At 38.0% G+C, this 27307-nt stretch overlaps 1 protein-coding gene across 9 annotated transcripts in view; it reads right to left on the bottom strand.

The window, feature by feature from the left end:
- Positions 1-1534: 1534 nt before the first annotated feature.
- The window catches only part of klc1b (kinesin light chain 1b), a 49197-nt gene continuing 23424 nt past the window's right edge, over positions 1535-27307 (bottom strand). For 2 of the 9 annotated variants that reach the window (XM_022684639.2, XM_022684640.2), the window contains exons 3-17: positions 26941-27171; positions 25364-25442; positions 24958-25186; positions 24714-24801; positions 24063-24164; positions 22646-22819; positions 21705-21804; positions 20315-20367; positions 19977-20044; positions 19710-19818; positions 18713-18721; positions 18309-18461; positions 5578-5702; positions 3969-4026; positions 1535-2573 (exon numbers count right to left, since the gene is read on the bottom strand). In XM_022684639.2, the coding sequence (XP_022540360.1) occupies positions 2499-2573; positions 3969-4026; positions 5578-5702; positions 18309-18461; positions 18713-18721; positions 19710-19818; positions 19977-20044; positions 20315-20367; positions 21705-21804; positions 22646-22819; positions 24063-24164; positions 24714-24801; positions 24958-25186; positions 25364-25442; positions 26941-27171 (1653 nt within the window). In that variant the 3' untranslated portion in view covers positions 1535-2498. Of the gene's footprint in view, positions 2574-3968; positions 4027-5577; positions 5703-10222; positions 13107-15674; positions 15810-18308; positions 18462-18712; positions 18722-19709; positions 19819-19976; positions 20045-20314; positions 20368-21704; positions 21805-22645; positions 22820-24062; positions 24165-24713; positions 24802-24957; positions 25187-25363; positions 25443-26940; positions 27172-27307 lie in introns of those variants that run through there. The other 7 variants (XM_022684643.2, XM_022684642.2, XM_022684644.2 and 4 more) reach the window with 7 other exon arrangements.

Here is a 27307-nt window from a genome sequence, read left to right as displayed (position 1 = left end):
GTACTATAAAAACTATCACCATTTTTATCTTCTTAAATGAAGACAGTAATTTACTATTTTTTATGGTCATTTTAAAATCTTAAATGGTTCTTCCAGAGTTCTTCAAGGATTCTTTACTACAGCCAATGCTTCTATTCACAACCATGGCCAACAACTTTTTACTTAAATGGTTCTTTACCTGGTTCATAAAAAAGAGTATCAACGAGGATTCTTGTTGGTTATGAGTAAAAAAAAAAAAAAACTTTTTTCAGTACCATATATAACTATTTTTGCTTAGTGTGCAGTAAAAAGAAAATCAAGAGAGAATCATCAAACGGAAATGGCAAAAGATAATCATTTATTCTCTTTTTACAGCATAAAAAAGAAGACTCTATATAGATAGATGGCTGATATACCCAACACCTGTGGAGTTCAAAGGAGATACTAAAGTTCAACTGAAGTCATGCTGAGCTTTATAAAATAAAAAAGAAAATAAATAAAAGTCTAAACTGACCTTTCTCCATCACCTCAGAAAACCCTTTACCTGAGCATTATAACATTCAAATATACCTCACCATAATATAAACCATTCTCATGCTTCCAGCTTCTACATAATTTTACTAAATATGAAAAACAAAACATTAACTGCACCTAAACCAGGTAGTAGTACTTTGGTATTCTGTTGAACACTATTTACTTTTCATGGTCTCATTCTCTAACTACAGTATTTACAACACACAACTGCATTTCTAACAATCCCATTACACCTTACTGCATGCATTATGTACACGTGCTACTGGCTGATTAACACAGCGTTTTTCCACATATAACAATGGATGCAGTGTTTTATATTTATCATGTAAACATCTTCCCAATGATATAGAAAAGCATACGGTTAATGGATACATATATACTTTAAAACAAAATACCATTTAGAATAAAAAATAAGTATTAAAAATATGTCCAATTATACATTCAACCATCGGGATCATGCCTACAGTAGGAGCACAGCACATATACAAATAAAAAATAAAATAAAAACAATCTCCCAACATTTTATCTCAATAATTCATTGAACAGTTAAATCTTTAAAACTGAGCTTTATAATATGCTTTATCTCAAGCTCCTCCCTGTTGAGAATTCTTTTCTCTGAATTCTTTACAGTAACAGTTAAGTTATTAATGTCAAGCAGAAAGAATTAATCACACAAACTCTGTATATACTCACATTCACATCCTTAATCTTAGGCAGGATGACTCTGTTTAAATGCAAGAGAAAATAATTCAGTACTGCAGACAGTCTTTAATTGCAGTATTGCAGTAAATTATTCTGCTCTGCATAGAGGATATTTCTCCAAAGCTACATTAATTTAAAATGTATTTTTTCCCTCATTATATCTCTCACTGTTGACCCAAGGGCTTTCCTCCTACGCTGCAGAAACCTCCATGGTGAGGCTAAACTATTTCCCAACTAATGTATCCAGAAAACAGCTGAGTTCTGCGTTTCTCATCATTTTCATAATATTCATATCTACAAATTCTTCCAACCTCTTGCCAAAAAAAAAAAAAAAAAACATAAAATACCAGAGAAATCTCTCCACTGCAGAATATGGGAGTGCATGTAGAAAATAGGAAAACACAACACAACAATTAATAAGGGGTAAAAAGTATAAGACTGGCTAGCTGCCAACTTCCTGGCCGAATTCATGAGTCAGTACCACTTATAACAGGGTGAAGCAGCACTCTGAAGAAGCTGCCAGAAAACAATAAAAGGATGAAAGAAAAAATATTTACATAGATAAAGAATCATTTTTATATTTTATGAGAAACTACCAACCTAGAGTGTTTTATATTCTGTACATACATAAAAATAAGACAAAAATAAAAATGATTTCAAAAGGGCATCAATCATTCTAAGATATTATATCACTGGATAAAAAAAATGCTGAATGTACTAAAGGTGAACAGAATTTAAGGGGCCTGTACTGTGCTAATAATGCTAATTACCCACATTACCCACATTTAGATCAGATCAGCTAGTCTCTTCTTATTGCTCATAATATTTTAGGATACAACAGTCAGTTTACTATGCTTATCGGTGACTCTCAAAATCCCAAGTGCAAACACACATTATAAAATCTAAGTAGTTTGGCATGGGGTGGGTCCATTTAGAACTTAGAACATGACGAGTAATGTTTTGGCTGAGGAACATGACTTCAAAAACACTCACTAGCCTTAGGTACATGTAGCTCTACAACACGATATTTGATATGGCTCACAGTGAGTAAGCATGGTATGCATAGCATTAAGGAAAGGGTTTCAAAGCTGTTATCAATATCAAAAACAGCTAGAAATCGACAAAATAGGTGAGTGCAAAGTTGCCATTGACTTTGGATATACTATTTATGAAGCAGCACTCTCAAGCTGCAGACTTTTGAGTTGTAACAGAGTTCCTGCAGGTCTGGTTTCTTCAAGAGTCTTATGAGAAGAAGTCACAGCTGATGCTGTAAGAAGATCCACTCAGTTCCCACTGTATAAATCCACATTGCTGGAGCTCAAACCACGGCTCTGTCTCAGCCTATTCATCCCAGGGCTCTAAAAGAGAGAGAGAGCGAAAGAGAGAGATAGAGAACAGGTAGAGAGAAGAAATAGAAGGCAATTAGAATTGGGTGACAGTGACATGTGTTGCATGACGTTTGCATCACCAAACACCAACTCCAGTCTAGGACTAATCATTTCAATTTGCGTTTATCTGTCATCTCTGCTGACCAAACCTACAGGGCCTGTTTAAAATTGATCATTTGTGTTCAGCTGTCGAATGTTACTACCAGTGGCGTGCAGTTAATATAGTGGGTACCCCTTCTGCAACCCCCCACAAACGACAGAACCAATGCTTAATTTTCCTACAAGTGCAGCCGGCTAACAAAGATCACTCATTTGTATGCCTACAGTATGCCAGGTCAGCCAAAACATTAATTACGCATAAAAACTCACCAGTCAGATGGCCAATTTTTGTGAATTAGTTTCATATTGAAGGGCAGCCTTTAAAAATGCTTTTTAATAACACAATATTTGTCTCATTTACCGTCGCAATTCCATTATAGTTCGCTACCTATTGAACTAATCCAGCATGAGCTCCGTTTTACACTAAGCAATGCTTAGCCCCTTCAGCCGAGCACCGAGAAGGGGTTAGACAGTCATGGCCCCGCCCCCCTGGAGTGAAGATCATGAATCTGATTGATTAGATTGTCCTGCAACTTTGCTAATATACTCATTACTACACCCTTCTCAAAATCAGGAGAAGGGTCCACACAGACACAAGGGGGCAGAAGCCATTTTAAAAAGCTTTGATTGGTTAAAACAGCTGTCAGTCAGATAAGAGTCCCGTAGCCACTGAAAAACACAGACTAATGCTTTGAATTAGTTGCTGTTTTTTGTTTTAGTTTATTTATAAAATATATGCTTATAGTTTACGATATCTGTAATATATATATTTCCTGATGAAATATTATGTAATGATTTACATGCACTTATTGTCACCCCTTCTCTGAAGGGTTAGAATGGCCTTCTGCACACCACTGGTTACTACAGTTCCTTTAATGAAAGCTTTCAACTTTTTTTTTAAAGTTTTGTTTATGTATTCCTCACATCCCACAGCTACAAGAGAAAGTGAGAGCGTACAGCTCCATCAACTACTCTACTGAAAAATCATCTACAGTAATAATCTACAGCTTTGAGGGAGGGAATCTCTTTAGTACTGGAGCTCTACCACCCTGTAGAGTCTTGCTTTGCCTAATCAACCCTTACACTCTGGTTTCAGTTCATAAAGGATTTGGAGACATCTCAACTTTCTCTGCCCTAGTGTCTTGTGTGTTGGATCTCCAGAACCAGAACCAGAATGTTGCATGTAAGGTCCCTGCTATCCAGTAATGCATACTGACTGGACTTCATCTGTTCAGCATTTAAATGAGACACTTGTGGTGGTAGTACCTGAAACAGATCTTCACCGGCCTTGTTTAGGTAGTTGAGGGAGGCAGCTCGTTTCATACTGGAGAAACAAGGAGGAACAGTAATAAATCAGATCGATTAATACCATGTATTTTCTAGCAGTTGTACATTATGTTTAGTGTTAAACACAGTAAAAATGCATTGAAACCTAACCACAGTCACCATCATCACGGTCAGTTATGGAGATGTAGTAGTTTAAAATCATGTCAGAAGAGTAGTTTAGATTAGTACAATCTCAGCCCGTAGTTTTTTTTTTAAATCATCTTTTTATTGGGTTGTTCATTATTTACAACAATAAATAAATTGTAAATATACATATAGAAATAAGTATACAGATTAGGGGTAAAAGTGTAATACAGACAATGAAATAAAGTTTGTGTCTCTTAATTGAAATAATGTATGACCATCATATCTTCCGGTGCCAAGTCTAAACACAGAAGGGATGCAACATAATAAGATGTAGAGGTGAACATCTAGAAGAGAACTCAGTTAGCCTTTTTCAGATACAATTGTAGAGGGGACCAGATTCTGGAAAATCTTTCAGAGTTCTGGTGCAACTCGTAGGATAGTTTTACCATAGGTAACCATTTGTCAATCTGCTTCAACCACATCTTTCTAGAAGGAATGTCTGTTTTTGACCATAATAATAAAACACCAGCCCATAGTTTTTTAATTAAAGAAGAGTTTTGCTGCTTTTTCCACTGCAGGGCCAAACAGTCGTGATTTTTTTAAATGCCCACAGGGGCCCAGTATTCTTGAAAAAACAACTAAACCCTAAATCATATTATTTTGATTAATAGCTGAAGTTGTGAAACATACCAGTCCAGCTTAATTTTTTTTTTATAAACATTTCCTAACCTTTAAAAAACACTTTTATTGTGGTAGTTCTGCCTCTGCAGTGTCCTCTCAGGTTGAATTGTGCTATAGGCGTGGATGGTGTGTCTGTGTACCGTACTTTGCTACGCAGACACAACGCAATATGCAGATCAGTCAATCAATTAATAACACTGCCCCCTGCTGACGTCCTACCACCTGCGTCTTACTGCTATCAGAGGCACACTGCTGCTGCAGCTCAGCCAATCAGCTCTCTCTCCTGCCCTGCCTCTAAACCCATATATCACCCAATGCCGTGCCAAAGCTACCCCTCCCATTTTTAAGCTTTTTTTTTTTTTGAGCTGAGGGAGGGGTCAGCAAAAATCAGGGGGGTTAGTGCCTCTTTAATATGGTAAACTAACCATACTTTGGGCCACAGAACCATACAGTCAATAGGCTTAATAACTAAGGTATCTGCCTATTGGCTAGCAAGGCCATGCTAATGCCACGGTAGCAATTTTGAACCAGGTTGGAAACCAACAATGTGGAAGAAGGCCCATAGCAGGCATGTGACAGATGTCGCACAAGGCCCATAGCTAGTCTGCTTACAGCAAGTTGGCTAAGGCCGGTAGCTAAAATGAACACTCACAGTTCTCCATTTTGCATTTATTTAGCATATTTTTTTTTTGTTTCACAAGTAAGCATGCCAGAATGACCGTGATTTGTGGTACATCCCCCTCATCTTGCCTGCTGAAATACTGTGCATTTAGGTACATACTTAGTACTGCGCACTTCAGGAGGTCCATTTCCCTGCAGTTTCTTCACCAGCATCTCACTACTTCTGCGCAGGACGTCTCGTATCTTCCCCAAAGAGCCACTTCTCTGGAGAGCTCCGTTGCCATCCTTTAAAAAAAAAAAAAACCCAAACGCATTACACATTTAGTATACTCTACAGAATGTATTATTATACACTACAGAGTCAAACCTAAAACCATTCCTTAAAACATATTAGACATTTACCCTGTTTAACATGTGGTTTATAGTGCTGTAGTGTTGGTGTAGAGTAGGGGTGTTATGGTACAAAGGTCACAGCATGGACCTAATGTTTCATTACAATTTTGGTATAAATGTATTTATTTATGGATGATCTTAAGTCATTAAACCAAGCTGAACTGCTTGAAGTTTTGTACCAGGAGTGGCATAAAGTTATCTAAAAGCAGTGTGTAAGACTGTAAGAGGAGAATATGCCAAGATGCATGAAAACTGTGATTAAAAACAGTGTTATTCCACCAAATATTAATTTCTGAACTCTTAAAACTTCATTCTTGCATTATTTAAGGTATGAAAGCTTAATTGTTTCCAGAGCTGTATGTTAAAACTGCAGTAGGAACACATCAATTTAGTTCAGACAGTTTTGCTATTACTGATTTTATTGGTGTATTAATAGGCAATAACCAGTAACTGTAGAATAACTAGGTTATCTTTGACCTGAGTCTAGCAGAAGGGAGTGGCGCATGCCTAAACTGGACTTTCACACAGGCAGACGCGTCAAGCCCTGCTGCACATGCAGGATTTCCCATGACCGCAGCCGCTCATGTGACCTCTAAATGATATTCCAAGAAGCTGAATGCTGTGTATTCTCCTTAGGACTATACACACTGAATTGAACCCCATGCTATGCCAATTTGGGTCAGATGGACCGTTACACGTCTAGTAGATAACACAATCATCTTCCCTGTGGTATATTAGCATTTGAATTTCGTTTTAGATATCCGGAAAATTATATAAAAAGCTATTATTAAAAACAGCTAACAATGTTGGTAAATCAGTACTTTGATTAAAGTGACAGTGTGTAAGTTTCAAGGATTTACCAATCTGAGAATATGTTATTGCACTAAGCATGCAGTAAAGTACTTTAAAAAATGGCTTATGGTGGTACTACCTATTAACTTTCTGGCTCTCTTTGGTTCTTATTTGTGTTTCTTTAGTTTAATGATATTGGTAAATAAGCAGATAAAGACAGAGTTTGGCATTTTGATATCTCCATGCACACAGGAGCTCTTAGCAGTGTTGTACTTAATTCTAAGCCAAAAAAAAAAATCCTGGGGAAGACAAACCATTTTTAGAAAAAAGATATTTGGCTTTGTAGGGAGGCTCGCAGAATCACATTGGTCATTTTTTTTTATCTGATTTTTTTTTTTAAAGAAAAAAAATGCCTACTGCTAATATAGTTTAAACCAGATTTTGTCACAGCTTATTATTATACACAGCATTTATTACATAAATCAATAAAACATCCAGGACAGAGAAATAACAAAACACATTACAATTAACCTGTTGGAGAATGTGTTGGACACATTTAATTGACTGGTCTGTGTTATAGGAGGGTAGTCAGGAGCTGGAAGTTTAACAATACATTTTATTTAGCCGTGAAAAATATTTATTTAGGAGAACTCAATAATAGAACAATATATAATATTTTTTAAAAGATACATATTTTAACATTTTTTTATATTATTTTATATTATATTATTTTAATAGAAGGCAAAGAAACAACCCAAATAAACACAACCATTTTAAATGTGCATTTTATTTACTGAATGAACAAGTCCAACAACACTTATTTGCTCAATAAATAAAATGTAATTGATACTTAGAAGAAACAGTACTAGACACACCCAGGCTTGATAACTACAATGCGGTCAAAACAACAAAATTACTGTATTACTGATAAAATTACTATATATATATATATATATATATATATATATATATATATATATATATATATATATATATATATATATATATATATATATATATATACACTGCTCAAAAAAATAAAGGGAACACTCAAATAACACAATATAACTCCAAGAGTAAATCAAACTTCTGTGAAATTAAACTGTCCACTTAGGAAGCAACACTGATTGACAATCAATTTCACCTGCTGTTGTGCAAATGGAATAGACAACAGGTGGAAATTATTGGCAATTAGCAAGACACACTCAATAAAGGAGTGGTTCTGCAGGACCACAGACCACTTCTCAGAACCTATGCTGTCTGGCTGATGTTTTGGTCAGTTTTGAATGTTGGTGGTGCTTTCACACTCGTGGTAGCATGAGACGGACTCTACAACCCACACAAGTGGCTCAGGTAGTGCAGCTCATCCAGGATGGCACATCAATGCGAGCTGTGGCAAGAAGGTTTGCTGTGTCTATCAGCGTAGTGTCCAGAGGCTGGAGGCGCTACCAGGGGACAGGCCAGTACACCAGGAGACGTGGAGGAGGCCGTAGGAGGGCAACAACCCAGCAGCAGGACCGCTACCTCCGCCTTTGTGCAAGAAGGAACAGGAGGAGCACTGCCAGAGCCCTGCAAAATGACCTCCAGCAGGCCACAAATGTGCATGTGTCTGCACAAACGGTTAGAAACAGACTCCATGAGGATGGTATGAGGGCCCGACGTCCACAGATGGGGGTTGTGCTCACAGCCCAACACCGTGCAGGACGCTTGGCATTTGCCAGAGAACACCAGGATTGGCAAATTCGCCACTGGCGCCTTGTGCTCTTCACAGATGAAAGCAGGTTCACACTGAGCACATGACAGACGTGACAGAGTCTGGAGACGCCGTGGAGAGCGGTCTGCTGCCTGCAACATCCTTCAGCATGACCGGTTTGGCAGTGGGTCAGTAATGGTGTGGGGTGGCATTTCTTTGGAGGGCCGCACAGCCCTCCATGTGCTCACCAGAGGTAGCCTGACTGCCATTAGGTACCGAGATGAGATCCTCAGACCCCTTGTGAGACCATATGCTGGTGCGGTTGGCCCTGGGTTCCTCCTAATGCAGGACAATGCTAGACCTCATGTGGCTGGAGTGTGTCAGCAGTTCCTGCAAGATGAAGGCATTGAAGCTATGGACTGGCCCGCCCGTTCCCCAGACCTGAATCCGATTGAGCACATCTGGGACATCATGTCTCGCTCCATCCACCAACGTCACGTTGCACCACAGACTGTCCAGGAGTTGGCGGATGCTTTAGTCCAGGTCTGGGAGGAGATCCCTCAGGAGACCATCCGCCACCTCATCAGGAGCATGCCCAGGCGTTGTAGGGAGGTCATACAGGCACGTGTAGGCCACACACAATACTGAGCCTCATTTTGACTTGTTTTAAGGACATTACATTAAAGTTGGATCAGCCTGTAGTGTGTTTTTTCACTTTAATTTTGTGTGTGGCTCCAAATCCAGGCCTCCATTGGTTAATAAATTTGATTTCCATTGATGATTTTTGTGTGATTTCGTTGTCAGCACATTCAACTTTGTACAGAACAAAGTATTCAATGAGAATATTTCATTCATTCAGATCTAGGATGTGTTATTTGAGTGTTCCCTTTATTTTTTTGAGCAGTATATATATATATATATATATATATATATATATATATATATATATATATATATATATATATATATAATGTGTGTATATGTGTATATGTGTGTGTATAGAGAAAGTTAGAAAGAAACTTCTATACTTCTGAAACTCACAAACAGAAACCTTTTTGTTTTAAACAGTGGTGAATCTTTCCAGAAACAACCGGCCTATAAAAATTTCTTTAAGAGCACTGTTACCACTCATCCAGCACGTCACAAAAGACATAGAGCTGTAGAGCAGTGGAACTGTGTTCTCTAGGAGCTCGGTATGAGGTGGGCTAGTGATAATTTAACAACCTCACCTTGCTAGCATTCTCATCACTAAATGCAGTTGAAAGAGTTCCTCCAACAAAAACAGAATAAACCTATTTTTAATAGGTTCCCTTGATTACGGAAGAAACAATGTATAAGCAGGTGTCCCAATAATTTGTAGAGTATTATAAATCTGACCAAAGATTTGAAAATATGTATTGTAACTAATGGGACTAATGAGGAACAGAGGAAATTCGTGGGTAAATACATTTTGCATGTAGCAGCATTCCTACCAGAGACTGTGCTTATTAAGATTTAAGATTTTTTGCTGCCAGATTTACGATATTTTATTCATAGTTTTAATACAACTTTAGTTTAATACGTCACAATCCTGCATTTCCCATCAAATGTTATGTAGTTAATAACTAACACGTGGATTGCTTAGGACTGCAATATATTCTGCACCAGCAGGGGGCATAGAGCACAGCACTGTGCTTTTCTCCAAGGGCATTCTGCTGCCCTTTGCTGAACACGCGGACAAAAACACACACAAGAATATTCACCTTCTGGAGAAACCAGTAGTACAGATTTAACTAGAACACAAACAAACTTTCTTCAGACATATATTCAAGATTAAGGTTAAAAAAAAAACTTCTAGTATCTCTTTTTAAAAGATAAAATGAAATGACGAAGCTCAAAGTGCAAACTTTGAAAAATCTTTGAGGAGAAAAGACTAAAAGGCCAAAGCTTCACAAATGAAAACTTTTATTTGAGAAGTTCAACAAGTGTTGATTCAACAACCGTCACAATGCAGAGGGATGAATATATATATTTATGTATGTATGCAGTTCTACACTCTACGATAGTGTCTACAGAGGTCACTACTACTGCGCTAGAAAACCCAAAGTTACAGTGTATATATATATATATATATATATATATATATATTTATATCTCAATGAAGGACAGCTTAATAAATAATACACATTCCACTAAACACAACAATATCGTCTATTATAATAACATGATATATGTTTGTTCACTTTCACACCCTTCGCTACCCCTGGGAAGTCTTTTGGCGAGACTTTGTGATGTGCATGTGTCCGTGAAGAGGAGGAATAGGAATGGTGCATCAATGGTGGATGAATGAAAGATGAAAAGGTGTTCAGCTCCATAAACAGAACTACACTGGAGCAGTGCTGATATTCCATTCGGTTTACTAGCTGAACCTTAGTGTCCTATACTTTTACTTAGGTGTGCGGCTTATCATTAAAGCCAATGAATCCTGGGCCTATTTTTTTCCTTAATGTGACATAGATGTGATTTTTTTCAGGACAGTTGTGTTCATGTCTTGATCTTTCCTAATCAGATTTGAGTCATTTTCAGACATGCATATTTGATTCAATGACACTTGAATTGTAAACAGATCATCTATCTACAAATGCTTTAGTGCGGTCATAATCAGTGAGCACTGTAGTGTCTAATTCAGACTCCCCACCAGGATCAGACTCCCCTTCATGCAGCAGTATGGAAACAACAGATTGAGCTGACGATTCTGGTTAATTCTGATAATGAATAAATATTATTATTTAGTTTGCTTTCGTTTACGTCGTTAAAGTGCAGTCTGATTCTGATTGAGTCAAAATTTGAAAAACACTAGCAGCACAGCAAAACACCAGAGTAGGCCAGTCACAGTAAGTGTGTTACCGACTTTTTTGTACAATATATGAATATAATTGTTCTATCGACCAAAAAAAAAAAAAAAAAAAAACACGTTTATCATGACAGGCCTACAACAAAGGCAATGTGCATAAACGTATTGGTGAGAGCTTGCATGCCATTTCAGGGGCATATTTGTTCTCATTATAGACAGAAGTGGTTTGGTTACATTTATATATGTGAACCATCACAATTGCTTAGATAAGATTAGATTTAAAATATTTAATTTAATGTGAACGTAGCCATGTTTCTCTCTCTTTTTTTTGTTGAAAAAACGTGTTTGCATGAAGTTCTGTATCTCTCAGTATATTTTGTTTTCGTTAGGTAAATGTAAAAAGATCAAGAGGTTTGTACAGGCCCTGCTGTCATTTTCTGGAGCAGGCATGGGTAATGTGATCTCAAATAAGCATTTTCATACTGTTCATAGCGGGTAACTGAGCTCAGCCACAGCTGCAGGCCTGTACAGACCGACTTAGCTGGTCTATACTGATATTAGAGTGCTATGCGTTTTCCTTGTTCTGCTGCTGCTGCTACAACAATAAGATACAAATACACTCAGTACACAAATGCAGTTCAACCAAAAAAGAAAGTGACCTTTGCGTCAACAAACGCTGCTTTGATTCTTAAATTAGAGTTAAATGAAGTCTTAAGTCTTTGTCATTCCCTTTTTAATGCTTCGCTACACTGGTAAACATTAACGTTAAATACTAACTACACAAAGCAGGATCAGCCAAGATGCTGCCTGTTGGCACGCCAGCTCGTGAAAAAGGTAGGGTGCTGGGGGTGGACGTGCCTGTGGCTATGCTAAAGTCAGCAGTTTGGTGCTTATTCATTCATTCACTGATGCTGAAATACGACTGCAGCCCGGCCTCTCGAGCAGGTGACTGAGAATCAATTCATCGACTCAGCTTAGCTTTACCAAGCATGTGTTTCAAAACCAAAGACACTGCAAGCTTTCAGAAACACTGTAAACATAAATGAATAAAATCAACACTTAAGTACAATAATAATATTAATAATAATATCAGAGGAGCGTGATTAACTCCATACCATATAACCCAACCCGCAGCCCCCTGACCCTCCAAAAAAAATGTTATATAAATAATTTAAAAAAAGGTTACAGACGTAACTGTGTCACCGCCTTTTTGCAAATTAAAACCTTGCAAACAATAATGAAAACTTCATATTTAAAAAAAATCAAATTAAAATTACAGGCACCTAGGTCATAAGAAAAAAAAGAGCACAATTTGACACACTGGCAGAAATGATCTGTTCAATGTAGGCCACTCAAATAGAATATTACAAACAAAGGCCATTCACTGTAAATCTGAAAAAGAATAAAAAACAAAGCAACTCCAGATGGCACAATACGAGTCAAATTCCTAATGCAATACTGTGAGGCATTGAGACTAACAGAGCCCACCTTCTTGAAGAAAACACAGCAAAAGAACAGAAAAAAGAAGCATGTGTGATCTGTTTAGAACAAAAGATCACTTCACAGAGCTAATACTGAGACTGCTTAGATAAAGAGGTGAAGATCTGAAATAAAAAGCCAAACGAGAAAAAAGAAACAGAGTAAAGGAGCCAAGAAAGAGACAACACACACACACAAAGTGAGAAATATGTTCTGGAAGATAATAGGAGAAGAGAAGGATAAGTGAAACAGGAAAGGCAAATTGCATCAAGTTACAAATAAATAAAAAAAAGAAAAGAAAAAGAGCAAAAAGCACACGTCCCAAAATTTCTCATTGAACAGGTGAAAGCATCAGGGAGCATCTCTCCGAAGACACCAGGAATGGAACAGGATGATTCTGCAGATGGGCAATTAAGAGACCATAGGGAACAAGAACATCCTTTTGCTATGTGATGGGGGAGGGAGAGAAGGGTGGAGGAAAAATCTTGATGGCTTATGCCTGATAAAGAGAAAAAGAGAACAGAGAGAAAAACCACACCAGTGAGAACGGAAAGAATCACTGCCAGCAGCCTCGACTAGGTTTAAAAAAAAAATGTTCTAGCTGTGCTTCTAGCTGAAACCACCATCCTTTTCTAACCTCTGCAAAATTCACACTGCAGTCTGAACTAGAAAACGAACCTTTGAACGAGTTGGGTGACTTTTTTCTTAAGTTAATGTAATCATGACATGGGATCAGTGTATGAATAGTTCATTGTTCTTTTCTAAATGTAGTTTGAAATAACTGATTGATATATATTGATTTCTTCAGCAATTTTACCTGTCACTGTAATTATACATTGACTGTAACGGGGACAATGGTTTCTCAATCATTAAAACTCTGGCCTTGGTACAATAGCTCCTGTGCTATGTCTACAGTCACAGTACCAGGAAGACCTGTGACATATATGATTTTTTTCAGGGCTGAATGAACTCAGATTTGAGGGCTGGGTATCCAATTACGATAGCGGGTGTGCGACATAAACAGTCTGATTAGATTTCATGCATGTTTTTTGCCTGTATGCATGCACTGTTGCACTGATGGTAACAGATGCCTTAAAGAAAAGTATTTTCCAGTCACAAAAGGCCAGCTTCCAATCTCCATGTATGGGGAGAGACCAAAATATAAAAACATATATTAAATAACTGATGAAATCTGATCAATAGTTTGTTGTGTTTGGCTCAATAATGTACAAACATTTATTCTTTGGGCTTGTTCTGGCTACTGCATACTCACTTCCGCTATTCATTAAGCAGTACGCCATGTCTGATGTGTGACAGCCACTAGGTACCTAGCTTCAAAATATGGGACTCTTATGTTTAAAGAAACCAAACTAAAACTAAATCTGAGTAAATAATAGCACAGTTATTGTCTGGCTTCAGTGATTTTGTGCAAGCTTTGCTATGGGTCTGCGTTTGTTTGACAGTAGAGGTGTGAGGGTGACTCAGCTCTGGCAGTTCTCTGCAGCAGAGAAAGAGAGAGAGAGAGAGAGAGAGAGAGCAGGCCAAGCTCTGCCCTGTTCTCACTTATTACAGTCTCTGCAGTAAATCTAATTCCTACCAGGAAACCCAATAAACCGGTTTGGGCGTGGATGCTACGTCACAGCGCTGAGACTTGGCCGGTAGAGTGATGTCTACATGTTGGTGTTAATGCTGCCCTTTCTGTCTATCTGACTGCAGTGCTCATTTGCAAAGGTAAGCTAAAGGACAACTACATGGACTATAAACTGTGCAAACAAACTACAACAGGGTAACTACAGGGTAACTATTTTGTTTGTTTGACCAAAATTGTTCATAACATTACAATTATATTTACTCACTTCTGCTGAGTACATTTCCCAACTCACACAAGCCAGTCCATCCAAAGCATCCTGCTAATCCTACATCACTTATTGTACAAAGGAGGCCATGAACAGCACGGAGAGAGTACAATCCACCACATCCAGGACGAGGAATCTTATTGGCTGATTGGTTGTCATGGCAATATTAACAATGGCAATAGTACCGATGCGGGTGGTTAGTAATACAGGAACTGAGAAACAGCATCATGGTTTGATCATGCAGGTTAGGTAACACAAAAATAAATAATAAACAAGGCAACAGTGAGATCATGGTTATGCCAGCTTCATGCAAAAGTGAACCAAACAAACAGCACATATCTAGCACAACACCATCACAACATAAATCATCTAGCTACGATGCAGCATCAGTGAACAGAAAATAAAACGCCAATGCTGCGTTGCCAGATGGCTCTGCAACACAGTACACTCCGGCTGTAGGGGGTCTTCCTCCCAGAACAACGCCTGCTTTCACAAACCCTGGCAACCCCCCAGCTTTGCAGTCTGCAGCAGCTGTAGATGTACAGGGCCCTACAGTGACCCTCACTTGCTCCAATATGGCTGGACCCTGCAGTCCTTATGTGCACTCATATTGGTCAATGCCACACTAGTCACACTAGACACACCACCACTACATAAAACAGAAGACAGCTGGCACCATATGGTACCACTTACACATGCATACACACTCTAAATGCCCTTTGCAAGAGTGGCCATAAATACTCCTATATGCCATACACATATTAAAAATGTGCGAACAGAAGTGCTCTTTGCCCTACACAAATTTCTATACAAAAATGCGCTACAGAGCATAGCAATAATTGGATGATCTGAAGAAAATTAAAGCAAATGGTCAAGGTTATTCAGGTTGCTGCTCGATATGCCTCTATGACACACCTGAAGACATTTTGCCCAAACTGGGGCACATTATTGGACAGAGTGAAGCAGGACGGCAGGAGGCCAAATCCATATGCCCAGCCATACAGAGTCGACATGCTCAACCATTTCTCATCTAGAGGCAACCCAAAGGGTACTAGAGCAATATTGTACATCACTTACATTACCAGTATTACAGGCACACATATTTTGGTGTTTCATTGGACTCCAACAATTCCTTATTGGTGCATTATTTTTTGTCAGGGTGCGTATATGAACTTTATAAAACCAAGCAAACAAGCTTCATACACTGCAGGTATGCTCACAAGATTTATTTATTTTGAATACAAATGTCTCCTTGATTTCTTTAGTAGAATCTGCACTGCCAGGGATAGGATCAGAGACACAAAGGCAATCATGCGCCACACAAACAAAACAGCTTCATTTTCCACCTTAGAGAGACACAAAACAGACAAGATTGAACTCCCACAAACTCTGGTAAAAGTGCGCAACAACCTTCATATACACATCAAGTTCAAGTGTGTACACACAGTGCTGTTGTGATAATAACACTTTGTACTTCTAAAGGTGGTGGTGACAGTTTTCTTCAGATACTAAACTTTTGCAATTGAAAAATTAGCTCACTGTTCAAGATGGATTAGCTTTAGCCAGAGAGGTTCTGTAAGGTTCACTAATCTGTAGGGATTTGACGTACAGATTTGTACAGGATAAAGTGTATTAAAGTGCACGTTTGTATTATTGGCAAATTACAACAGATATCCCAAAATAAATCACTACAGCACAAATGCAAGAGTTGCACAAGAGGCCTTTTGTAGCTTAGCAGGCTTGTATTAAGGATAAGGGAACTGTGTCAAGCATTATTCCGTAGTGGTCTAAACCATCAGAAGAAGGGGCTGTTGTTCATTAGCAGGTTTTGCAATTACATCAGCAAGAAATCAAGTTCAACAGGGCTAAAATTACCAAGGGAGCTCTGGCTTCAGAATAAAGCCAATTTCCTCTGGAATGATTATCAAGGCTTTCCCAAAAGCTTATTAGCACAAACATGATTCGTACATGGCGGATGCATTTTTCAGATTTTCATTGAATTAAAATCATAAAACATTATAGTTTTCACTTTTATAGCCACACTATGTAGCAACTATACTTAAAACAACATTTTTAATATATCATTGATGGTATACTGACTTGTAAAATTATAGCCACTCAAAGCCTGAACACCTATTCCACTATATACCTATATATCTATTGATGGAGCTGCAAAATATCCATCACAAGAACTGCATAACACTGCATAACCCATATTTGTGTAAAATCCGGTAATAAAATATTCTACCTCCTCAGTCTACATGCTTTCTTCAGCTTGTCAACAAATGCACATTTAATGCAGTCCACAAAAGTGAGTTCACAGGATGAGATGCATCACAGTACCTCCCCAGCTAAAACCAACCAAACCAAGCTTAATACCAACACCACCATGACCAGAGCTTGAACAACTGAAATATGGATGTGTCTGGGCTGCAACTGTCTTTGTTTTTCTCCATGGACAGACCGGCCCAAATGTGTTTTATCAGGTTTGTCAGTGTGAGTGAGTCAACAGCAGTGGTAGCATGGGTTAATGAGCACGGTCAGTGTGGTGAGGTTCACACAGCAGGCCAAACAAACTCCGTGCAGAACACACAGTGAGGTGTAAGAACAGACTAGCAGCAGCACATGCAGTGCAGTTTAAAACAAAGCAAGGTTGAAAACAATGCGAAGGCAATCTGAGCATCTCAAAACACACAGCAGAAGAACCCACACAGTTTACCTGTACACTACACAGATTTACTGTGGGGTTTAAATGATTTTAATTGAGAATTGTCCATTTTAAAATGAACAATTTAAAAGCCATTAATGTTATAAACATTGGGTAGTGACAGATACTGCATCATATCACTGTTATTGATTTTTTTTGTTCTTGAAGGAAGGTAGGTAGGTAGATATTTGCTCAAATGTTGGTAATATCGTATTTAATGTTTAATTAGTTGAAGGCACATAAAAAGTCATTAATTAGTGCATCTGCAGATTTTCAATTAGAAGGAACACCTACAATGGGTGCCCACATTATGCATGCAACTGTGTTATTTATATAACCAGAGTATGGTGATTAGGTTTGCTTAAGAAAACTATTCTCTGTAAGCTTTGAGGAATTACACCACTAAGTTTCAATGAATTTGATTGTAGTTTCTAAAAAGGGAGATGACTGAATTCGTAGATTTCTGTAACAGTGGGCTCTGTGTGTGCTTGTGTGTTTCTCAAGGATGCTCAGTAACATCTAACAAAGCACTAATGTAGACAAGCAATGCACTAATGCATCAGGCAAACACTGAAATAATAAATTAAGAAACACAAAAAACAGCTATGATTGAACTGTGATATAACCTGCCAGGACACTCAATCAGCTTTTGGTTCTATAAAATATATCAGCAGGCAGTTCAAAAGGACAGAGCAGCCTCGCCAGACCATTCATTTAGATAATCCAATGTTCAATTCAGTGTTAAACTCAGTGTTCATGTTAGATTTTACATTAACATTTGTGTTAGATTATTTTTAACACTAAATCATTTTTTTTTTACAGACAAGATGAACACCAGGCAGAAACTAATTTCAGATTAATATCTCTTATTTGCATAGTTTGGGAGTTCTATATGAATGTAAATTCAATATGCTTATCATTTAATTGTGAGGACTCGTAGGCGCCCCGGAACTATCGATAAGGAAAATTTGAGAATTTAAATTTTAGTCCTATTATTGCTCCCTCTTTTTCATTACTCCTCTGGTCGCTATGCAAGCAGACCAGCACATCATTGTAAAGAGGAAAAAGAACGGGCTGCTCTGTTCTGTTTTGAATGCCACTGCTGTATAACTGGATGATGGAGTGGATGTGTACTTACCCCGCTCCACTCTATGCCCATACTCACTTCCTCTCCAGCTTCTGAGCCACTTTCGTACTTAACGCTGGACATGCTGTCTCTACTCCTCCTCCTCTCTCCATCACCCTCCTTCAGGATCTCAACAACACGCGTTTGGTTGATCGGATCAATCCCCTACGAGAGACACAAACACATAAACACAAAGAAAGGTTAAAAAACATCTGACACAGAATCAGTTTTCTCTTATTTTATTTCTACTCTAGAGGACTTTTCAAACGCTAGATGTGATGAAATTTCCATCTTTATCAGATGTGGAACCACGGAGGGAATGAATCAATGGCATTTTTACTACAGGGGGAGGATGGTGATGGATAATGAAGAGCTTATGACCAGTGAAGGAATCCTATTTTAATAAACTGACTTACTGAGTTGCTCTGGCATCCAAAGAAAGCCAAGGAGGAAAGAATTAACAAAAAAACAAACAAACAAAAAAAAACATCAGATTTATTTTTAACAGTCTGGATTTGTTTGTTTTTTTCATTCATTGAAATTGACAAAACACAGTTAATTTTCATACACTGTACTAGGTGTAGGCAATATGGCCCAATATATGAAATATGTAGCAATATAAAAATATTTTATTAATTTGAAAAATATACTACTCATTTTTTATTTTATTTTAGTGTAACAATTCTGAACAAAAACAACAAAGAACTACAGTAAACTACAGTAACTTATCGAGGGTCTGTATAAATTATTAAAATATTACAAAATTATGTAAAGTTTATTGTTCACAATATGATATGGCATACCCCTATGCCGAAAAATAATGTACACAATGCAAATCTCATATAAATGCGTAAAAACAGATGCCCACAGTATCAATCAAAAGTTTGCGCACCCTCTGGTCAAATGTTTTACTGTAAACTGTTCTTGGATTAAAATAGATCTCTAAAAGGTATAATGTTAAAGATAAAACATTCTTTTTAACATTTAAATCATTATCTGTTTTTGTTAGTGCTTTATTAATACTCAAACTGTACTATTAATTAGCAGCTGTGATTCCTATATAGTGACAAAATATATAGTGACAAAGCAGAAGACAAAGACAGAGAAGCATGATCAGGTAGCAATATTCTCAGTTTGTAATGCAATTAAAAAAATGCCACCTAAGAGGAAGGGTGGAGACCAAGCTGAGGTCTGGACCTTTAAGAGGCCTGCTAGAAAGGTTAGTGTGTTACTAACTGCTGACCACGCACGAAGCCCTTCAGCTATTCTGAATCACAGGAATTTTAACCAGGGGTGCCCAAACTTTTACATGCTGCTGTATTGAACTACAAAATCATATGCATGATTCTTAGATCTTTGAGGGTTAATATCTGTATAAATTAGGTGTGTAATATTTGATATTAGGACGCTAACCTGCTTGCGGGACCTCATGGCACACTCCTCCAGGGTCTCGGCTGCCTCCATCTTGCCCTGACGGCGATACAGAGCACCCAGATTTCTCAGAGTGGTGTTCACAGTGGGGCTGAGGAAGAAATATGTTATAAAGTTAATGAGGCATCATAACTGCACAGATATTTTTAGTGAACAGATTAAAAAGTATTAAAAAGTAGTCTCAGAGGTCTTCAAAAATACTCCATTTAACACTGTATGTTGTTTGCAGTCTGTGTGTGTTTGCAGTACCTGTTGACTTTGCAGGCCTTGTACCAGCCGCCGTACTCTCCGTATGGGGTGTTGTCTCTGTGCTTGCCCTGGAAGTGAACCAGACCACAAAAGACGTCTGTGTGGGCAAGCGCTGGAGCCAACTAAATATACTGCAGTTATTCAGACAAGTTTCTGTATGTTTTGAAACCCTTAGTCATGTGGCTGATTATAAGTTTCTGGAAATCAGGACTTTTTCCTTAGTGAGGTCTGTTCTCCATTATGGTTTTATTTTGTTATTGGAAGTTAAAGCATGTCTATTTTGTTGTCTGTGCTCTGCTGGATTCTATTTTTAACATCCTGAATGAAACAAAACCCACCTTGCTCATCTCCTCCCTTTCTTCAGCGTGCATCCAGATAGGCTTGTTCTCGGCTGTTGATAAACACAATTGTTGAGTGTTCCACATTGAGCATATTCCATTATCCAAAGTGCTCCTTTAGAGCTAGTTCTGGACAGTATCATTAGCAGAAAGTGGATGTTAAATGTACCAGAAAAATAAATTAAAGAAACTTCAAAACATTTTTTACAGTAATTGTTTTATTTCTGCTTATGAGATGAAAATGCAAAAGAAAAGTGTTTTAGACCGCCAGCCTCTCTCTCCTGCTTCTGCTTATGAAAGTCTGCCATATCGCCAGCATAGCTACATAGTTATCAATGCAACCCACAGAGATAGCTTTATGATATCTGGACACGACACACAAGCACGATCTGATCTCTTGCAAATAACAGTGCGGACAGTCCATCTCACCAGATCTGAAACTAATCCAATTTTCCTGAACGTAGCCCAAGGCTCAGCAGAGAAAAATAAAATCAAACCCGTTCAAATGTCAAATAAGATAAAATTAAATGTTAATTCTTCAACCTTTCCCTCAAAAGGACATTAATTATCACCCTGAAGACTGTTGTAGTGGTGAGGTGATGAAAAACAAACACAGATTACAGAGAGATTTGATCATATGAGTTAAAAATAGAAGAAAACTTAATAACAAAGTATGATGATGTTTTTAAGCTTACCATAATTTTTTTTTTATAACATTTTTATTGTTATCTATACACAACATTTGTGTGAAGTTTTGGTTTCATCTTCAGCAGCCATGAAGTTCCAGTGGTTGACACATGGTCATATCACAGAGAATGCATTCGAGTTAGCTGTAAAAAGGCCATGTTATTTGTCGATTTGCATCATTGGTTTATTTATGCTTTTACTGGTACTTGCTTTTTATATTTCTTTAATATTGCAGCCATGTCCTCCCGTGGTCACGTTCGGCCATATCTTTATCCTCTTAATCTTTTTAATCTTTGTCTTTTTTTTCCTTCCTCCCTGATGGAAGTCTGATCTAGCTTTCCAGACTAAGTCTCATTGCCACATAGGAGATACTGTTTCAATGCCCCTCATTCAATGCGTTTTGTGCCGTTCACACTGTCACACAGACTACATATCTGTGTCACACATTATGAAAAATATCAGGTAACTTTTACCCGCTGTATGAAGCATTCGATTTAGAATAGCTGGTCTTCTCAATTTAGAGATTTTCCCAAAACATGACTCTCAACATAACTCTTAAGCTAAGCTAAAAACAGCTTAACTATTCATAAAAGTAAAAGTTCTAATGGGTGTGCTAATAGTAAGAAATAGAGCAAAACATACTTTGACAATATTCAACACACAAAAAAAGCTTATAAAAAATGTATTAACGTCATAATCTTACCATCGACTGAACCAAACTCCTTCTCATGGGCGCGGGTGAGAATCTCTTTATACAGAACTTCAGCCTCCTTGTATTTTCCTTGTTTGAGAAAGCATGAAGCCTGCAGAGAAAAATAGAAAAAAGTTAGAGTCAGGGAATAGATTTTATTACAGCACACTGAAGGTCATTCAATAATAGTATGAATGCTGGGACTGGAGCAATGGGTATATGTTTGCTTTCCTGACATTCTGTACTGTGTAGTTTCAATAAACCAGCTCCAGTGCTCCTGATAAAGCTTCCTCTCTGACTCACAACCACATAAAATGTGTATGACTGTTGGAAAAGCTTGCTGTGAGACTTCTCAATAAGGTGAGAACAAAGATAAATGAAGGTATGAAGAGCTAGTAGCCTTGAGCATAGCTCTGGCTTCTGGAATGTATTGGATTTCATATAATGCTAACAATCTCAACGTGATCCAGGGTCACACAAATTTCAGTGGAAAGATTTTGTATTGAATTGTACTGAATGCTACAATAACTAACAGAACTCAATGCAAATAAAAAGTAATTGAATTGCCTTCAGAGACATTCTGAAATTGCTTGAGCTGAAAACGCAGCTGAAGTTTACTGAAGCAACAGAACTCGTGACAGCTTAAAGTGCATTCATCCTGCAATAAAGACAACTATTCAAGTGTGAGTATTTGGATTTACACAAGCATTAAAGGCATATAGGCTAGCATTCAATTAGATGCTAAACTAAAACTCAATCTAAATCAATTGGTCAATACACCAATTCACACATTTCAAAAGAAAATAAATGGGATCTGAATCAAAAGCACTTGCAGGTTGAATCCTGAGCTGATGTCACTCTGATATATATAAGTGTGCCCTCCAGTAGTAACACAGCTCTACAAGACTGCTGGATTCTCAAGGCAAGAAAATTGGTACCGCACTTTAACTCACCAGATTGTTCTTGGTTTTGGCAACATTGGGATCATCCGGGCCCAGTCTGCATTCGTATATCTCCAAAGCCCTGCAGTAGTAGTACTCCACCTCCTCATACTTGCCCTGGTTCTGACATAGCAAGGCCAGGTTGTTCAGCTGCTTAGCTACATCTGGGTGGTCCTTGCCAAGCACCTTAAATAGAAAGAAAACGCACAAATTTGACATTTCAGTGAATCAGTAATGATGACAAACATCGCATTCTGTATTCTTATGTATACTTGGGTATTTTGAAATAAAACCTGTAAAAGCTTGTCATCTCTCATATATTCATGTATATTCCTATTTGTATGTTTAGGGATGCACCAAAAACATTTTTTGGCCAAAACTAAAACCAAACTAAATAAAACCTTTTTTTTTTTTTTTAGCATTTTTTATTTTGTTATGCATTGAACATTGGGGAGCAGAATATTGAAAAGTATAGAAAAGTATATTGCAGTAAATTTAATTTAACTCACATACAGTTCACAAAGTAAATACATTAATTGAAAAGGAAAAAACATTAGACAAAACAAGGTTAATATCACTATATAATTGGAAAAATACATTGGGAAGGGAACAAAAAAAATATTAAATAAAACCTTTGAATAACAAACACATTTTGGCATTAAATATCCAAAATGTATCTTTTCGTCTTTGCTATTACAAAACTACAATTTAAACATATTGACAACACATTTTTACATCCCAGCAGACATAAAAACAAGGCACAATAAGATTAGTCATCGTTCTCTATAAATTGTTTAGCCATTCCATTTTTCAATACTTTTTAATAATTTTGACCACACACATATAATAATATTTGGTGCAGCCATAGCTGAACATAGATAATTCTTGACAATTTGAACAGAGTAGAGCTCTGAACGTGTCTGATATCAGGGCTGACTGTGAGCTCCTTTCTTCCCCCATCCTTCTGCTCCTTCCAGCAGCTGGCAGGTTAATGTGAGTGGGTGTAAGATTTCCACTGTTTGCTCAGCATCAACATGATCTCATAAAAGCTGAATCAATATGAGTGGCTGCTGTATAGCTCTCTCAGGCCCTGAGCAATCTCACTCACAGCTCCAGGTTCTTATGCTTCTATTTGTTTCACAATGTCAACATTTTGTAGAAAAAAAAGGAGCAACATGAATTTTCATTAGACCATTTATCCTCCTAAATCCCTCTCTGTAGAAAATCACTTAGGAAAGGTATTCACAGAGGGCATTATGCGCTAATGCTTACGGTCTCCCAGCAAAAAATAAATAAATAAATAAAAAGATTACAAATAAATGTGATTGTACTTAAGAGACTATGTATTTAATTATGAGATTACATGCTCTGTCTGTGTGTGTCTTGTCTGTGTGTGTGTGTGTGTGTGTGTGTGGGTGTCTGTGTGTACCTTCTCTCGAATCTCCAGGGCTCTCTTGCACAGTGGCTCAGCCTCCTTATATTTTCCTCTCTTTCCGTACAACACAGCCAGGTTATTCAGAGTGGCAGCCACCTGCAGCACAGAACACATAGAAACAATCAATTTTGATGGAGTCACATATATGACAAGTGTGATAATTCATCGCCACACTGGTTAAACACAGCCAATCTGTCTGGAAGAAACCCAATACAGCCATTTCCAAGTGCAGACAGCCAAATAATACATGAAATATAAATCATATACTAATGCAGATGCATTTTTTTTTACAAGACCCCTAATCAATACAGGGAATCTATGCACCGTAACTAGTATTTCCTTACTGGGTCACTAGCAAACAGCATTCAATACCAGAAGGCTCCACTGGGAAATTACTTTTATTGTTGCCATTTTATTTTCAAATAAGTATGTTTGACCGAACGCTCACATAATAGATTATTTTCACAGCACACAAGGTCAAAGCAGCTTTGCAGACTCAATTTAAATTCAATCATTTCAAGTATCCAACGATTTCACATCCAATTTCATAGTCCTTTAGTTCCTTTATATCTGCTTTAAAGGAATAAACTGGTTGAAATTCAAGCTGCATACTCAAAAGTAAATGTGGTCTACCACAAAACCTACAGCAGGATGGTCTTTGCCCAGAGTCTTCTCCCTGATGGACAGAGCATCATTGAGCAGGTGTGCTGCCTCTTTGTATTTGTTCTGATCCCTGAGAGAAAGACAGACAGGAAATTACATTGGAAATGTGATTAACTTAAATTGGCAATAAACGTAAACAGAGCTTAAAAAAAAAACAATAAATCATCTACACAAAATAAGGACCTGATAAAACATGAAAAACATGCTCAGTGGCAGTGGCACTGACCTATACACCAGAGCAAGGATGTTGAGCATGGTGGCAACATCAGGGTGGTCATGGCCCGAGGTTTTCTCCAGATCCTCCAGAGCCTGCTTACAAAGTGGCACAGCCACTTCATAGCGGCCCTGAGAGGCATACTGGATCACTAAATTGTGAAGAGTCCGAAGGCGGGCAGGTATCTCATAGCCACCCTGCTGCGCCGCGGCCACAGCTGCACTGTTGTGCTGGTGCTGCACTGCAAGGGATAAAAGATGCAACATGGCTCAGTCTGAGGAACCTCACACACAGCAAAGCTCAAACTGAAAACAAATGCTCTAAACAAAGAGAGTCACTGACTTAATGACTACTTTATTGTACTTGCAGAGGTAATTATTGATGGCTTTAAATGAGCTATTAAAAGATGTTCAATTACTTCCTTGGGCATGTTCCTCTTCATCATTAGGGAAGAGATCGTCCAGAGAGTCCTTAGGTGGTTCACCATCTTTTTCCTCCTGAAGCAACAGAAAAACAGAGAAAAAGCAATTCTGGTAAATTACGCTGTCTGTCCAAATTCAAAAAAGCCTTCTCTTTTGAGGGCTCCCTCTGAAGGCTTATTTATTCAGCTGAACACAGCTGTATAAATAATCCCCAGTAGGCTGTATACCTGATTAAAACCAAAATAAAACTGTCCATCATTCAATAATGCAACCTTTTCTGGTAGTGACATGTTATGACAGGTGTGGCCAATTACAGTCAAATGTGTTTTGACAGTGTGCCATAAAAATGGTCACACAGGACCTTCAATGTGTTTTAGAAGCGGTCAGCTGTTAGATTCCCACTTAAAGTTTTGCTATTACCAAAAGAAAACTTACACAGAAAAAACTAACAAACAAGCAGGCCTTTCATATTCTAAGAAAAAAATCAGTATTTTGCATTTCTTGTTACTGCTTACATTTTGCATTTATTTTACATTAATGATGTAAATATAAAATGCCACATTTCAAAAGGAGATTTGCTTTGGCAGCTTCTTACACACTTTAAATGGCAAAGCAAAGCTAAAAGGCTTTAAAACGGCACAGCAGGGAGATCTGGCCCAGAAAATTGCCCCCAGAGGCTTCACTTCTATCAAAGTCCAGTGCTGAGGTCAGCAGCTCACATTGCTTAGCTCCCTTGCAGCTTGAATAAAGCAAAGTGGGGACATAGAAGCTTGATAACTTAATCCTTTGCAATCTACCCAAGCAAGCACCAGAAAAATAGTTTCAGAGTAAAATTTCTCAACCACTCCCTATAAAAATCATGACAAGACCAAGCTGGTTAACCAAGGTGGTTAGCTCTGATGCAATTTGTAAACCAGTGCCTGTGCTAACTACACTTTTATTAACAGGATCTGTATGCCTTGTTCTTGTTTTTGTTACACTGGATAAATTTGGTCTGGTTCATTTTGGTTTTACACTGCAATTTTGTGAGTGATGTAAATCAGATTACTGGAGCTGCTTCCTACAATTGACATTAATTGGTTTGGAGAAAGATGTGCATCAGTTGAGGCATGTTGTCAATTCAGCAAAGTGCCTTTCTAGAAATTGTGCCAAATTCTGCCACCCTGCCAGAGTTCACAATTAATTAATGGCACAATTACTTACTTGTTGCAATTCTACTGCATGACACCCAGGACATGAAGCCAGATTTCAGCACAACACATTCTTTTTTTTTTTTCTTCTGTTGTTTAATGGGTTATGATAGCATGCCCTACCTTCTTGTAACTGGTCTAAAATTTCCAAAAGTGTTATACCCTGCGAACAAGCTGATTTATGGTTCAGCTGATGGACAACGTTTTGCTGCTTTGGTCTATACAGTGTTTTGCAGCACCATCTGACCAAAGCATGGCTGCGTGAACACACCCTAAAAGTGAGTCAGTAAGGTTCTGTGAGAGCAATTTAAAAATGAAGCAAATATTAAAAAAACTGTACATTCTCACCCACAGCACAGTTACAAGGCATTTATTTTACTTACAGAGGGCGAGACGTCTTCGTCATATTTCTTCAACTGATTCATGAACTCCAGGTGCTTTTTCTCTTCTTCCAGCTGGGCCACACTCTGTTCACTTTTCTGCAGCTTTTGCTGTGTGTTGGCCAACTCGTCTCTAAGCCACTGATTCTCCTGGCACAGTCGTCGCACCTGCGCCCGCAACTTCTGTTTCTCCGACTCCACTGCATTCAGATGGTTAGACAGGGCCATCATGACCTGCACATAGCCATCCACACAAACATGGAGACAGCAGGATGGACAGAAAGAAAAAAAAAGTAGGAGGTGGGATACAAGTGCATAGTATGCCTGAGGAGTCTGACTAAACAACATTTTCCAAAGGCCAGTTCCTCAA

The sequence above is a fragment of the Astyanax mexicanus genome, chromosome 7 (assembly GCF_023375975.1).
Source record: "Astyanax mexicanus isolate ESR-SI-001 chromosome 7, AstMex3_surface, whole genome shotgun sequence".
NCBI lineage: Eukaryota > Metazoa > Chordata > Actinopteri > Characiformes > Acestrorhamphidae > Astyanax > Astyanax mexicanus.
Note: the sequence above shows the minus strand (reverse complement) of the source record. Positions and strands in the feature narration are given on the sequence as shown.